A 15,558-nucleotide genomic window follows, 5' to 3' on the forward strand; every position below is an offset into this window, starting at 1 on the left:
AACACACACACACTCCAACCCCAGCCTTGGATGAGAACACCACACACACTCCAACTCCAGCCTTGGATGAGAACACACACACACTCCAACCCCAGCCTTGGATGAGAACACACACACACTCCAACTCCAGCCTTGGATGAGAACACCACACACACTCCAACTCCAGCCTTGGATGAGAACACACACACACTCCAACCCCAGCCTTGGATGAGAACACACACACACTCCAACTCCAGCCTTGGATGAGAACACCACACACACTCCAACCCCAGCCTTGGATGAGAACACCACACACACTCCAACCCCAGCCTTGGATGAGAACACCACACACACTCCAACCCCAGCCTTGGATAAGAACACACACACACTCCAACTCCAGCCTTGGATGAGAACACACACACACTCCAACCCCAGCCTTGGATGAGAACACACACACACTCCAACCCCAGCCTTGGATGAGAACACCACACACACTCCAACCCCAGCCTTGGATGAGAACACCACACACACTCCAACCCCAGCCTTGGATGAGAACACACACACACTCCAACCCCAGCCTTGGATGAGAACACCACACACACTCCAACCCCAGCCTTGGATAAGAACACACACACACTCCAACCCCAGCCTTGGATAAGAACACACACACACTCCAACCCCAGCCTTGGATAAGAACATGTGGCTGTGGTCACCTGTGTGTGTATATGTGTTTCAGATCTGCGGAGTGTGGAAGAATCTTCCCCAATCCCACGTGCGACAGATACAGGCAGAACAACTTCGGGTTACTATGACAACAGCCACCGGTAGACGGGAGGTGATCGAAGGAAAGATCATCAAACACAGAGCACTGTTTGCAGGTGATTGAGTGTGTATGTGGGTGTGTGTTTGTGTGTGTGTGTGTGTGTGGGGGGGGTGTATTCATGGGTGCATGAAAGTGTGTTTGTGTATCTGTTTAAATGTGGGTAGAAGTAGTCTCAATATTTCCATGAGGTAGGATTTATGTGAATATGTGTACAGGTAACTGCCAAAATACACCAACCCACTTGAGTAAAGGAGGGATACAAAGTACAATACATTTGTGTACATTTCAACAAGGACAAACGTTCAGTAACTGACTGCAGTGAAAAGAAGGTGGTGTGTGTGTATATATTATGTGTGTTTATAATGTGAGTGTGATATCTGTGTGACCCCCCAGAGACGTTCAGCTCCACTCTGACCTCAGAAGAGGAGCATTCTGGGATGGGAGGCATCGCCATGCTGACTCTGAGTGACACAGAGAATAACCTTCACTTCGTTCTCATACTGCAGGGACTGATACAACATAGAGAGAGAGGTGAGAGAGGGAGAGAGAAGGAGAGAGAAGGAGAGAGAGGGAGGGAGGTGAGAGAAGGAGGGAGGGAGGACTGATACAACATAGAGAGGTGAGATAGAGAGAGAGAGAGAGAGAGAGAAAGAGAGAGAAAGAGGGAGGGAGGACTGATACAACACAGACAGAGAAGTAAGAGATGGAGAGAGAGGGAGGGAGGACTGATACAACAGAGAGAGAGAGAAGTAAGAGAGGGAGAGAGAGGGAGGGAGGGAGGACTGATACAACACAGACAGAGAAGTAAGAGAGGGAGAGGGGAGGGAGGACTGATACAACAGAGAGAGAGAAGTAAGAGGGGGAGAGAGAGGGAGGGAGGGAGGACTGATACAACACAGACAGAGAAGTAAGAGAGGGAGAGAGTGAGGGAGGACTGATACAACAGAGAGAGAGAAGTAAGAGAGGGAGAGGGGAGGGAGGACTGGTACAACACAGACAGAGAAGTAAGAGAGGGAGGGAGAGGGGAGGGAGGACTGATACAACACAGACAGAGAAGTAAGAGAGGGAGAGAGAGGGAGGGAGGACTGATACAACAGAGAGAGAGAAGTAAGAGAGGGAGAGAGAGGGAGGACTGATACAACACAGACAGAGAAGTAAGAGAGGGACGGAGGAGATACAACATAGATAGGGAGGGATAGAGGGAGGTGTAGGGGAGCAACTCATCACTTGAACCTTTTAGGGCGGCAGGTAGCCTAGTGGTTAGAGCATTGGGCCAGTAACCAAAAGGTTGCTGGGTCGAATCCCTGAGCTGACAAGGTAAAAATCTGGCGTTCTGCCCCTGAACAAGGCAGTTAACCCACTGTTCCTCGGTAGGCTGTCTTTGTAAATAATAATTTGTTCTTAACTGACTTGCCTAGTTAAATATATTTATTTATTCTGCTGTATTGCCTCTATCCTGCTCCTTCGCTGGGAGTAACTTAGGGGCTGAGAGACTAGAGGTTGTTTTGGGACTGGGGACTAGGGAGTAACTTAGGGGCTGAGAGACTAGAGGTTGTTTTGGGACTGGGGACTAGGGAGTAACTTAGGGGCTGAGAGACTAGAGGTTGTTTTGGGACTGGGGACTAGGGAGTAATTTAGGGGCTAAGAGACTAGAGGTTGTTTTGGGACTGGGGACTAGGGAGTAACTTAGGGGCTGAGAGACTAGAGGTTGTTTTGGGACTGGGGACTAGGGAGTAATTTAGGGGCTAAGAGACGAGACTTGAGGTTGTTTTGGGACTGGGGACTAGGGAGTGCTGTGAGGCAGTGTGACGTGATTCTAAGTTTGTTCTGTGCTCTCTCTCTCTCGGCCCTGTAGACTCCCCCCTGGTGCCCATCCAGGTACGACTGCAGTACCGCCAACACGTCCTGAGAGAGATCCATGCTAACGTCACTGCCTATGTATGTTATATAAACTACACGCACACACGCACACACAGACACACACACACACACAATTTTTTTAATGTAATTTTATGCAATTTGAGATTATTACTGTATAATGAAAAGTGCTTTACAAATAAATTATTATTATCATTATTATTAACTAAGGGATTATTATTAACTAAGGGATCCATTTATTAAACAATGACATAATGAAAGACAGACAGACAGACAGATCTAGGATCCGCTTGTCCTCACCAAACCAGATGCTAACCTGAACCATTAAGGGGAAAACACACATTAGGGACAAGCCAAGAGGCAGGAGGAAAGGGGGAAAATACACATTAGGGACAAGCCAAGAGGCGGGAGGAAAGGGGAGAAATACACATCAGGGACAAGCCAAGAGGCGGGAGGAAAGGGGAGAAATACACATCAGGGACAAGCCAAGAGGCGGGAGGAAGGGGGAGAAATACACATCAGGGACAAGCCAAGAGGCGGGAGGAAAGGGGAGAAATACACATTAGGGACAAGCCAAGAGGCGGGAGGAAAGGGGAAAAATACACATCAGGGACAAGCCAAGAGGCGGGAGGAAGGGGGAGAAATACACATCAGGGACAAGCAAAGAGGCGGGAGGAAAGGGGGGAAATACACATCAGGGACAAGCCAAGAGGCGGGAGGAAAGGGGGGAAATACACATCAGGGACAAGCCAAGAGGCGGGAGGAGGGGGGGAAATACACATCAGGGACAAGCCAAGAGGCGGGAGGAACGGGGGGAAACACACATCAGGGACAAACCAAGAGGCGGGAGGAAAAGGGGGGGAAACACACATTAGGGACAAGCCAAGAGGGGGGAGGAAAGGGGGGAAACACACATTAGGGACAAGCCAAGAGGGGGGAGGAAAGGGGGGGAAACACACATTAGGGACAAGCCAAGAGGGGGGAGGAAAGGGGGGGGAAACACACATTAGGGACAAGCCAAGAGGCGGGAGGAAAGGGGGAAACAGATGACATCGTGACACACTGTCCCGCTGAGATGGATGTGGTCACTTCCCCACATCCTACTGCTGTTGTCAGTACTGAAGATCACTGTTAAACCCCCATAGAGACACGGGATGGACAGAGAAAAAGAAAGAGAGAGAGTGGAGAGGGGTTGTAAGAGACATGTAGTGAGGAAGAGATGGGGGATGAGAGACAGAAAGGAGAAAGTGAGAGAGAATGAAAAGACATGCACACTCCTCACACATGTCAGTGGTTAGTTGTCTGTGGGATCAGAAAGGGGGAGGGGGGGGGAAAGAGGAAGGGATAGAGGGAGGAGGAGGGATGAAAGAGGAGTCTGTTTTTAATCTGGTGGGAATTATGTGAATCTGAGAGTTGATGTGCCCCTCTTTCTGTTTTACACACACACACACACACACACACACACACACACACACACACACACACACACACACACACACACACACACACACACACACACACACACACACACACACACACACAAAATATTTATACATTCTACTGCCTTTCCTGCTCTTAATATATTACTGTCCTTTTCACTTTCCTTTCATTTCCAATCATGCTTTTTACTCTACAAATGTCTCAATTACACCTTCCTCTATCCTTTCTTTCCTTCCCTCTCTCCCTTCATCCCTCCATCCCTCTCTCCCTCTCTCTCTCTTTTGGCTCAACCCTGTCCATCGATTTATAGTACACGGATGGATATGTGTAGTGAAATGGAGCCATAAAAGTCACGTTTATTTACCACGGTCATACATCTGTCATATTAATACAAACTCTGTCTATCTCAAACTCTGTCTATCTCAAACTCTGTCTATCTCAAACTCTGTCTATCTCAAACTCTGGCGGTTGAAAGGATATGAAAGTGGATGCAATGTGTGAGATATTAACCCCAATGCAAGCCATATTGTCGGTGTGTGTTGAGTTTATGTGAGCCTGTGTGTGTGTATGTATGTGTGGTGGGGGGGGGGGGGGGGGGGGTTGTTGAGAGAGACAGAGAGTGTGTTGTAGTGACATAATTCGTGTGTTTCAGTGTCTGTATGTGTGTGTTTGTGAGTTTATCAATTATCTGTTATCTATTATCACCTTTCTGTGTTTGTTTGTGATAAGTCTAGTAAGAGATTTGGGTTTGGTTGTTCTGACGTTGTATCACCATTTCTCCAACTCTCTACCTTTAGGACACAGACTTTGCTGAGGTGCTGACAGACCTGAACAGTCGGGAGCTCTTCTGGTTGTCAAGGGGCCAGCTGGTGATCACCGTGGAAACTGAGAGCCAGGAACCCCGACACATCTCCGGCTTCATCACCGGCAGGAAGTCATGTGACAGTAAGCGCCACACCCCTTTATGTAGAACAATCAAACAATCAGCGAACAGTCAGCCACTCAGACAGGTGATGGGTTGAATCGATTTGTTTGGAAGTTACTCGAGTCGCTCAACATCACACAAACAACCTTCATTGCTCATTTGATGAGTTCTATCCATCCTTCTGTCATCCTGTCACACCTGAACTGAGGCCAGTCAGAGACCTACTGTAGGAGGAATGTGTTTTGTCTTTCAGTTCACTTGTTCTCCTTCTTTTCCTCCATGGTTGTTTTTAGCGATTCTCACTCTTCTAGAAATACTCCCTCCTTCCTTCCATCTCTTCATTCTTTCAAGTCTTATCACTGGAGTAAAACCATGTTTATAGCTCTGCTTTTTGACTTGGTGCTCCACCAAGACGGGGAGCGCTGGTGTGTGTCGTAGACAAAGTCTGAGACATTTCGGCACGCACATGTTCCATTCAAGCGACTCTAACACAAACATACTTATATACTTAGATCACACTCACACACACGTTGTCTTTTTCATACACACACACACTTGTGTGTACACACACACGAACACACACACACACACCCTGGGCACTGCCACGGTCACATTCTGCAGGACTTCACTCTCCATACTGGTGTTCCAGCTCCATGATTAACAGCTTGACGTTATGTGTGAAGAATTCAACCCAACACTCTTGTTTCACTCTCTCCTTACATCTCTTTCTCTACATTCTTCTCAACATCTCTTATCTGTCTATCTCTCTCTCTGCCTTTCTCTCCATCTTGATCTGTTCTTTCTCTGTCTTGAACTGCTTCCCCCTGTATCACTCCCATTCTGCCTTTCTCTCCATCTTGATCTGTTCTTTCTCTGTCTTGAACTGCTTCCCCCTGTATCACTCCCATTCTGCCTTTCTTTGTCCCTTCTTTTATTTTCCTTCTCTATTTGTCTTTCCCTGTCTGTCTTCTAAGCCCCTCCATGTTCAACAGGGGTTACCTCATCCCAAGGTTATGGGTTAGCAGGTGGGGGTACACCATTTAAGCTACAATTCTCTCTTTTGAGATGACAAACACATACCCTCACCCTAAAGTTCTGTGTGGACGGGTTGTGCTGTATTCATTCCCCGTGATTGTCCTCACTGGTGGAGGGATGACATGGTGTGTGTGTGTGTGCATGTGTGTGTGCGCGCATCTTTCTACAGGGGAGACGTGAGAGAATGTGTTCTGGCCCTCTCTCGGCTCCCCTCTGTCTGGCTCTCCAGACTAACATGGTGAATTATAACACGACAGAGAGCATTGCCTCATCTCGCATGCAAGAGCTGCCTCATCATCACACTCAGATTAGTCTGTAGTCATCTGGGTGTGAAATGGAAAGGGAACAATGTTTTGAGGTCAGAGTCAGGGAGAACCTACTCACTCTCTCATCATCCTTTCTCGTTTCACCTTCAATTTACTTTTTGGAAACATGAAAAGGTCCAAGTGTGGCACTGCATGTTCATCTGTTATGTAATAGCAAGGATTTAAGAAAATATTTACTAAAACATTTTCTCTCTCTCATTTTTCTCTTTCCCTCCTCTACTCCCTCTCTTTCTCTCTCCAGCCATCCAGAGTGTCATGTCCAGTGGTGATGCATTGACAGCAGGGAAGACAGGCGGTGTGGGATCAGCATTCTTTCATCTCCATGATAACGGCACCCTGGACTACCAGGTATGGATCTGAACTGAACTGAATTGACTTGAACTTTAAAGAACTGAATCAAATGGAATTGTACTGTCACTATTTACATAACTGAACCAAACAAACCACACTGAACTGAAGCACCAAACCAACCCATATCCTGCTCCGTCCACAGGTCCAGCTAGTGGGGGTATCTAGTGAGGTGATGGGTCTGACCATCGAGCTAAAGCCTCGGCGGCGGAGTAAGCGCTCCGTGCTGTACGACCTAACTCCAGAGTTCGACAGGCCCAGCGGGCGGGCAGCTGGAAGCTGGAGCCGTGTAGAGGCGCGTCACATCCACATGCTGCTGCAGAATGAACTGTTCATCAACGTGGCTACCGCACACAGCCAGGAGGGGGAGCTACGCGGACAGATCAAAGCCCTGTTCTACAGCGGCCTGGAGGCACCCAGACACGGTGAGACACTGACCTCAGACCAGAGCACTAGGGCTGAATCCTAAAGCACCCCCTTCCCCTCGCCCCTCCAGTTGTGGATTCATACGCGCCTCCACCATATGCACAAAGCTGACGGAGTCAAAATTATGGAAGGTGTAGGTACTAATTAGCCCTCCGAAAGCCAGCTACGCTGACACCGCATTATTTTTGAGTTTGCGGAATTTCACACAACTGAATGGATAGGCGCGCATAAATATTAGCCACCTGTCTTAGATTGGGAGGTATTTCATACGTTACATGTGTCAAGCCTCGAAATCAATGTTTAACAGTTACTGAGGTTTATATCTTGTAAAACGAAAGGAACATTTTTATCATTTGAATTTCATGCCGTTTTATTATTTAAATGTGTAACATGAATCGCATGAAGTCATGTGTGTCCCAAAGATGGTTTTATTGATCCCCTCACCAATCTGAAAGTCACCCTCTGAGTTTCCTCAGTAACACGTGACAACGGAGGGCCCTCTGAGAGCGATGGTAAGGGTGAGGGACTGGTTTGGGTTTCACTGTAGCATAACTCAAATACGCTTAGGTTGAGTAAATGCAAAGGTCAGGGGTGGCGAACTCCAGTCCTCTAGAGTAGAGTCACAGTGTCCACAGAATCTCTTCATAAAGTATCTGAAAGACAACTCCAGTCCTCTAGAGTAGAGTCACAGTGTCCACAGAATCTCTTCATAAAGTATCTGAAAGACAACTCCAGTCCTCTAGAGTAGAGTCACAGTGTCCACAGAATCTCTTCATAAAGTATCTGAAAGACAACTCCAGTCCTCTAGAGTAGAGTCACAGTGACCACAGAATCTCTTCATAAAGTATCTGAAAGACAACTCCAGTCCTCTAGAGTAGAGTCACAGTGTCCACAGAATCTCTTCATAAAGTATCTGAAAGACAACTCCAGTCCTCTAGAGTAGAGTCACAGTGTCCACAGAATCTCTTCATAAAGTATCTGAAAGACAACTCCAGTCCTCTAGAGTAGAGTCACAGTGTCCACAGAATCTCTTCATAAAGTATCTGAAAGACAACTCCAGTCCTCTAGAGTAGAGTCACAGTGACCACAGAATCTCTTCATAAAGTATCTGAAAGACAACTCCAGTCCTCTAGAGTAGAGTCACAGTGTCCACAGAATCTCTTCATAAAGTATCTGAAAGACAACTCCAGTCCTCTAGAGTAGAGTCACAGTGTCCACAGAATCTCTTCATAAAGTATCTGAAAGACAACTCCAGTCCTCTAGAGTAGAGTCACAGTGTCCACAGAATCTCTTCATAAAGTATCTGAAAGACAACTCCAGTCCTCTAGAGTAGAGTCACAGTGTCCACAGAATCTCTTCATAAAGTATCTGAAAGACAACTCCAGTCCATGTTTGGGTGAAAAACATTGATCCCAATTTGACATTATTCTCTTTAACTCTAGTCTTTTGCTTTTCATATTTAACCCTCTACTCTCTCCTTCGCCAGAGATCCCTGTCCCTCTGGCAGGCCAGTTTGTGGCTCCTCCAGTCCTGACCAGTGCTGGGGGCCATGCCTGGGTGTCTGTGGACGAGCGCTGTCACCTCCATTATGAGATCGTGGTGGCAGGCCTCAGCAAAGCTGATGACCTCACAGTCAACGCCCACCTCCACGGATTGGCTGAAATCGGAGAACTAGACGAACACAGCACCAATCACAAGAGACTGCTGACAGGGTTCTATGGTTCTCAGGTAGGCAGAGGAAGAACCATGAATAATCACAAACAAACACACATGAACAACTTTGTCATGACAGTATGATATAGAGAATGTCTATAACAGACTCTTGTTCCATTCTCTCTCTCTCTCTCTCTCTCTCTCTGTATATCTGTCTTGCTCTCTGTTTGTCTTTCTGTCTCTCTCTCTCTCTCTCTCTGTGTCTCTCTCTCAGGCCCAGGGTGTGTTGAAGGACATCAGTGTAGAGTTGTTGCGTCACCTGGACAGAGGGACAGCCTTCATCCAGGTCAGCACCAAGGTCAACACCAGAGGAGAGATACGCGGACGGGTGAGTAGGACCACAACCATAACTCAACCACTCTAAACCATACCTCACTCTTAATGTCAACCCACACCCTTCAGTTTGATCATGCATTATTGGAAAATATTGAGGATTATAGAGATGGAACGATGACAGGTGGAAGAGAGGAGGGAGGGAGGGGGGTGTGTGTGTGTGTGTGTGTGTGTGTGTGTGAGTGTTGATTGCTCACTTAGCCAGTGTGAGGCCACACAGACACGCGCTCTCACTGGCAGGTGGTCTTGTGTTTTCAGAGACGTTTTGGTGAAAAATTAAAGTTTGTGAGGACACACACACCCTCACACACCCTCAAACAAACACATCGTTACACGCTAACATATTTGCAGGTGGCCTGGTTGATGATTTTGTCTTAGCTGCCAGTGATTAGAATGAGAGAAAGAAATTTGTAAGAACACACAAACCCACTAAGGTCCGGCAGTTTGAATAGCAAACAGGTCTGACACAAACAGCAATCTGCCGTGGAGCCGTAGAGCCATGGGCAGAAAGTCCGCTGAACGTTCCATTTAGGACTAATTAACAAGTACAAGTACACTTTACAACAAGCCACAAGGCAGATGTGTCCAACCAATCATTAGCATCCTAACCTCTGTCTTCCCCCTTTCTCCCACCTTCCTTCCTCCTCATTGCTCTCTTTCTCTCTGTCCCGCCTCTTATTCTCCCTTTCTCATGCTCACCCTTTTCTGCCCCTCTCTCTCTTGCGCTCAACTCAATTTCAATTTAAGGGGCTTTAGTGGCATGGGAAACATATGTTTGCATTGCCAAAGCAAGTGAAATAGATAATAAACAAAAGTGGAATAAACAATAAATTACAGCAAACATTACACTCACAAAAGTTCCAAAAGAATAAAGACTTTTCAAATGTCATATTATGTGCAAATAGTTTAAGTACAAAAGGGAAAATAAATCAACATAAATATGGGTTGTATTTACAATGGTGTTTGTTTTTCACTGGTTGCCCTTTTCTTGTGGCAACAGGTCACAAATCTTGCTGCTGTGATGGCAGACTGTGGTATTTCACCCAATAGATATGGGAGTTTATCAAAATTGGGTTTGTTTTCTAATTCTTTGTGGATCTGTGTATTCTGAGGGAAATATGTGTCTCTAATATGGTCATACATTTGGCAGGAGGTTATGAAGTGCAGCTCAGTTTCCACTTCATTTTGTGGGCAGTGTGCACATAGCCTGTCTTCTCTTGAGAGCCAGGTTTGCCTACGGCATCCTTTCTCAATAGCAAGGCTATGCTCACAGTCTGTACATAGTCAAAGCTTTCGTTAAGTTTGGGTCAGTCACAGTGGTCAGGTATTCTGCCACTGTGTACTCTCTGTTTAGGGCCAAATAGCATTCTAGTTTGCTCAGTTTTTTTGTTTATTTATTTTTTTGTTTTCTCATGATTTGGTTGGTTGGGTCTAATTGTGTTGCTGTCCTGGGGCTGTGTGGGGTCTGTGTTTGTGAAGAGAGTCCCAGGACCAGCTTGCTTAGGGAACTCTTCTCCAGGCTCATCTCTCTGTAGGTGATGGATTTGTTATGGAATGTTTGGGAATCGCTTCCTTTTAGGTGGTTGTAGAATTTAACGGCTATTTTCTGGATTTTGATCATTAGTGGGTATCGGCCTAATTCTGCTCTGCATGCATTATTTGTTTTTTTTACGTTGTACACTGGGGATATTTTTGCAGAATTCTGCATGCAGAGTCTCAATTTGGTGTTTGTCCCATTTTGTGAATTCTTGGTTGGTGAGCAGACCCCAGACCTCACAACCATAAAGGGCAATGGGTTCTATAACTGATACAAGTATTTTAAGCCAGACCATAATTCGCCCCGTCTTTCTTTCTTTCTCCTCCCTCCCTCCTTCTGTCTTTCTCTCCCTACAGGTCCATGTGCCTAACAACTGTGAGTTTGGGACAAGGGGTGAGGTGGAGTTGGCGGAGTTTGATGACCTGTTTGTGCGTGATCCTGAGGAACTAAAGAAAGACCCCCACACCTGTTTCTTCGAGAGTCAACACCACGCCCACGGCTCACTCTGGACCCCCAACTACAACCGCTGTTTCACCTGCAGCTGTCAGGTAGGACTGTTCCAACTACAACCACGAGGCGGCGCTAAAGTTACACATTAAATTAGTGCTCGTTTCCCAGACACAAATTATATCTAGTCCTCGACTAAGAAGCCCTTTCGATGGAGAATCTAGAAGTCTTGAGAATCTAGAAGTAAAGTTTCTACTTCTATATTGAATGACTTTGTGTCTAACCACCCTCTCTCTTCTTTTGCCCATTTTTCTCCTCCCTCATCCCTCCATCTCTCTGTCCTCCCTGTAGAAGCGCACAGTGATCTGTGACCCGGTCATCTGTCCAGTCCTCACCTGCTCTCGCACCATCCAGCCTGACGACAAGTGCTGCCCCATGTGTGTTGGTGAGTGTGTGTGTGTGTGTACTATGTTTGAATAGGATTATGTGCTTGACTGTGTTTTTCTTATTCTTGAAAGGACTTACTATTGACAGGGCACCCCATTACGGTCGCAAAGTTGTGAAATAATACTTTCCTGTGTCTGTTTCCCGTCTGTCCTTTAGAGAGGAAAAACCCCAAGGACATGAAGACTCCAGAGAGGCTAGACGAGCATCCAGAAGGTTCTGATCCATCTCTCTGTCTGACTGTCACTCCTCCTCTTTCTCGCTTTCTCCATGTCAGGTCCTCTGTCTCTCCCTCCCAGGAGGCACTCATTCTGTCTCTCTCCACCACCCTCCCTCCTCTCCATGTCAGGTCCTCTGTCTCTCCCTCCCAGGAGGCACTCATTCTGTCTCTCTCCACCACCCTCCCTCCTCTCCATGTCAAGTCCTCTGTCTCTCCCTCCCAGGAGGCACTCATTCTGTCTCTATCCACCACCCTCCCTCCTCTCCATGTCAGGTCCTCTGTCTCTCCCTCCCAGGAGGCACTCATTCTGTCTCTCTCCACCACCCTCCCTCCTCTCCATGTCAGGTCCTCTGTCTCTCCCTCCCAGGAGGCACTCATTCTGTCTCTCTCCACCACCCTCCCTCCTCTCCATGTCAGGTCCTCTGTCTCTCCCTCCCAGGAGGCACTCATTCTGTCTCTCTCCACCCCCCTCCCTCCTCTCCATGTCAGGTCCTCTGTCTCTCCCTCCCAGGAGGCACTCATTCTGTCTCTCACCACCACCCTCCCTCCTCTCCATGTCAGGTCCTCTGTCTCTCCCTCCCAGGAGGCACTCATTCTGTCTCTCTCCACCACCCTCCCTCCTCTCCATGTCAGGTCCTCTGTCTCTCCCTCCCAGGAGGCACTCATTCTGTCTCTATCCACCACCCTCCCTCCTCTCCATGTCAGGTCCTCTGTCTCTCCCTCCCAGGAGGCACTCATTCTGTCTCTATCCACCACCCTCCCTCCTCTCCATGTCAGGTCCTCTGTCTCTCCCTCCCAGGAGGCACTCATTCTGTCTCTCTCCACCACCCTCCCCTCCATGTCAGGTCCTCTGTCTCTCCCTCCCAGGAGGCACTAATTCTGTCTCTCTCCACCACCCTCCCTCCTCTCCATGTCAGGTCCTCTGTCTCTCCCTCCCAGGAGGCACTAATTCTGTCTCTCTCCACCACCCTCCCTCCTCTCCATGTCTGGTCCTCTGTCTCTCCCTCCCAGGAGGCACTCATTCTGTCTCTCTCCACCACCCTCCCTCCTCTCCATGTCAGGTCCTCTGTCTCTCCCTCCCAGGAGGCACTCATTCTGTCTCTCTCCACCACCCTCCCTCCTCTCCATGTCAGGTCCTCTGTCTCTCCCTCCCAGGAGGCACTCATTCTGTCTCTCTCCACCACCCTCCCTCCTCTCCATGTCAGGTCCTCTGTCTCTCCCTCCCAGGAGGCACTAATTCTGTCTCTCTCCACCACCCTCCCTCCTCTCCATCTGTCTGGTCCTCTGTCTCTCCCTCCCAGGAGGCACTCATTCTGTCTCTCTCCACCCCCCTCCCTCCTCTCCATGTCAGGTCCTCTGTCTCTCCCTCCCAGGAGGCACTCATTCTGTCTCTCTCCACCACCCTCCCTCCTCTCCATGTCAGGTCCTCTGTCTCTCCCTCCCAGGAGGCACTCATTCTGTCTCTCTCCACCACCCTCCCTCCTCTCCATGTCAGGTCCTCTGTCTCTCCCTCCCAGGAGGCACTCATTCTGTCTCTATCCACCACCCTCCCTCCTCTCCATGTCTGGTCCTCTGTCTCTCCCTCCCAGGAGGCACTCATTCTGTCTCTCTCTGTCACCCTCCCTCTTGTCTATCTGTCTGGTTCCCTCTGTGTCTTTGTGCCAACAGATATGTTTTACCTCTGAGATTGATATGCATTTCCAATGCTAAGAGTGTCCTCTATTTCTCTCTCTCTCTCTCTCTCTCTCTCTCTCTCTCTCTCTCTCTCTCTCTCTCTCTCTCTCTCTCTCTCTCTCTCTCTCTCTCTCTCTCTCTCTCTCTCTCTCTCTCTCTCTCTCTCTCTCTCTCTCTCTCTCTCTCTCTCTCTCTCTCTCTCTCTCTCTCTCTCTCTCTCTCTCTCTCTCTCTCTCTCTCTCTCTCAGGTTGTTACTTTGAGGGGGACCAGAAGATGCATGCTCCTGGGTCTACCTGGCATCCATTCGTCCCTCCGTTTGGCTACATCAAGTGTGCCCTCTGCACCTGCAAGGTAGGCCTCTAGGTTATTCCTTCACAGCTAGCATGATGTTAGTTGATAAGTGATGCTAACATCATTAGAAACATGACTATTAATCTTTCTTCAGCTTCCTAGAATATCATGTAAATTCTGCTAATTTCCCATTGTGTCCTTCCTCCTCCACTCCTGTAGGGAGCGACAGGCGAGGTGCACTGTGAGAAGGTGACGTGTCCAGCCCTGACCTGCAGCCGTCCGGTACGCCGTAGCCCCTCAGACTGCTGTAAGGAATGTCCGGAGGAAGACAACCCCCCCCTGGAGCACGCTGACATGATGCAGGCAGATGGGACAAGTCACTGCAAGTTTGGGAAGAACTTCTACCAGAACAGTGACAACTGGCACCCCCGTGTGCCCCTGATGGGAGAGATGAAGTGCATCACCTGCTGGTGTGACGTGAGTATTACAGGGAGTCAGGGACCAGTCAGGAACAAGTCTCTTACATAATACAGCCACTTAGAGTGGGTTTGGACCTGTTGCCAAGCAACACAATTCAAGACAAAAAATATTCAGACTGTTGGTCCTAAACCCCAAAGAGCAAAAGAGAAAAAAGCACTGGAGAACTCCCTATGTTTCAGTAAAACTTTAGAAAAACCCACGCTCAAAGTTTCTTCTGAGTTTTTCCATGCCACTGTGATACATGTTTTTGCGGATAGAGTAGTGATGTTTCAGACTTGGTTGAGCTTCATAGCTGTAGGGATGGGGGGACTCGGGTGGCCCTTACCCCTTGGGGGACAATTCCAATGTCAGTGGGGGGGGGGGGGGGGGGGGACTCTGGGATTTGGAGTTGAGAAGCATGGAGCATCTTCTGGTTTCTCAGCATTGTGAGGTGTTTTCCTAATGTACCTCCCTCTGTCTCTCTCTCCCTCCTTCCTCTCTCTCTCTTTCTTTCTCCCTCTCTCTCTCCAGCATGGTGTGACTAAGTGTCAGAGGAAACAGTGTCCAGTCCTGACCTGTAGTAACATCACCCGCCGGGAGGGCATGTGCTGTCCTGAGTGCCAAGGTAAGACAAACACACACACACATACCATGCTCCCTAGCCAGAGCATCTGAGGACACATGCTTGAAATAGCGAGACATGCTCTCAATCCTGATGACATGCTTTCAAACAGTGATGATTCATGTAGTAATCATAGATTCATTCATATTGGATTGTCTCTTTTGTTTAGATTCCAAAGAGGAAGAGGAGGAGCTGATGAAAGTTCCGGAAAAGAAGAACAGCTGGAGACACTGAGCTGAGACCGCCTCTCCACCCGCATCCCCCCTTCTACCTTCTCCTCACCCCCACCATGACCCCCCTCCCCTCGCTCTCTACCTACCCCCTCATGGGGAGACCTAGACCTGCACACTGGGTCAGCTAACACCCCCTAAAGCCAAGATCCCTATGATCCTCCTGCCCCGACCCACAACCCCCCTGTCCACTCCCACCCCTTAGTCAACCTCTGGATTGTAACGAAGGAAGGAAAGACAAGCAGAGAAAAAGAAGAAGAGGAGCACCAAGGTGTCATGGAAGAGACTAACTGAAAGAATGGAAAGAAAGGACCAAAAAGAGATATGAAATGGACCAACATAACTGCTGCAGCTGTGTCTTTTGACTGGTATCTCCTTTGAAATTTGACTTTTTTTGTTGTTTTTGT

General features: G+C 48.2%; 1 protein-coding gene across 1 annotated transcript in view; it reads left to right on the forward strand.

The window, feature by feature from the left end:
* LOC120018499 (chordin-like) overlaps positions 1 to 15,155 on the forward strand; it is a 22,850-nt gene extending 7,695 nt beyond the window's left edge. Inside the window, exons 7-21 of the mRNA XM_038961730.1 lie at positions 716 to 857; positions 1,196 to 1,333; positions 2,658 to 2,740; positions 4,918 to 5,065; positions 6,648 to 6,754; positions 6,900 to 7,179; positions 8,667 to 8,908; positions 9,108 to 9,221; positions 11,120 to 11,311; positions 11,562 to 11,655; positions 11,814 to 11,870; positions 13,797 to 13,900; positions 14,060 to 14,317; positions 14,831 to 14,924; positions 15,091 to 15,155. Of these exons, the coding sequence (XP_038817658.1) occupies positions 716 to 857; positions 1,196 to 1,333; positions 2,658 to 2,740; positions 4,918 to 5,065; positions 6,648 to 6,754; positions 6,900 to 7,179; positions 8,667 to 8,908; positions 9,108 to 9,221; positions 11,120 to 11,311; positions 11,562 to 11,655; positions 11,814 to 11,870; positions 13,797 to 13,900; positions 14,060 to 14,317; positions 14,831 to 14,924; positions 15,091 to 15,155 (2,118 nt within the window). The remainder of the gene's footprint in view (positions 1 to 715; positions 858 to 1,195; positions 1,334 to 2,657; positions 2,741 to 4,917; positions 5,066 to 6,647; positions 6,755 to 6,899; positions 7,180 to 8,666; positions 8,909 to 9,107; positions 9,222 to 11,119; positions 11,312 to 11,561; positions 11,656 to 11,813; positions 11,871 to 13,796; positions 13,901 to 14,059; positions 14,318 to 14,830; positions 14,925 to 15,090) is intronic.
* Positions 15,156 to 15,558: the final 403 nt, after the last annotated feature.

The sequence above is a fragment of the Salvelinus namaycush genome, chromosome 23 (assembly GCF_016432855.1).
Source record: "Salvelinus namaycush isolate Seneca chromosome 23, SaNama_1.0, whole genome shotgun sequence".
Taxonomy (NCBI): Eukaryota; Metazoa; Chordata; class Actinopteri; order Salmoniformes; family Salmonidae; genus Salvelinus; species Salvelinus namaycush.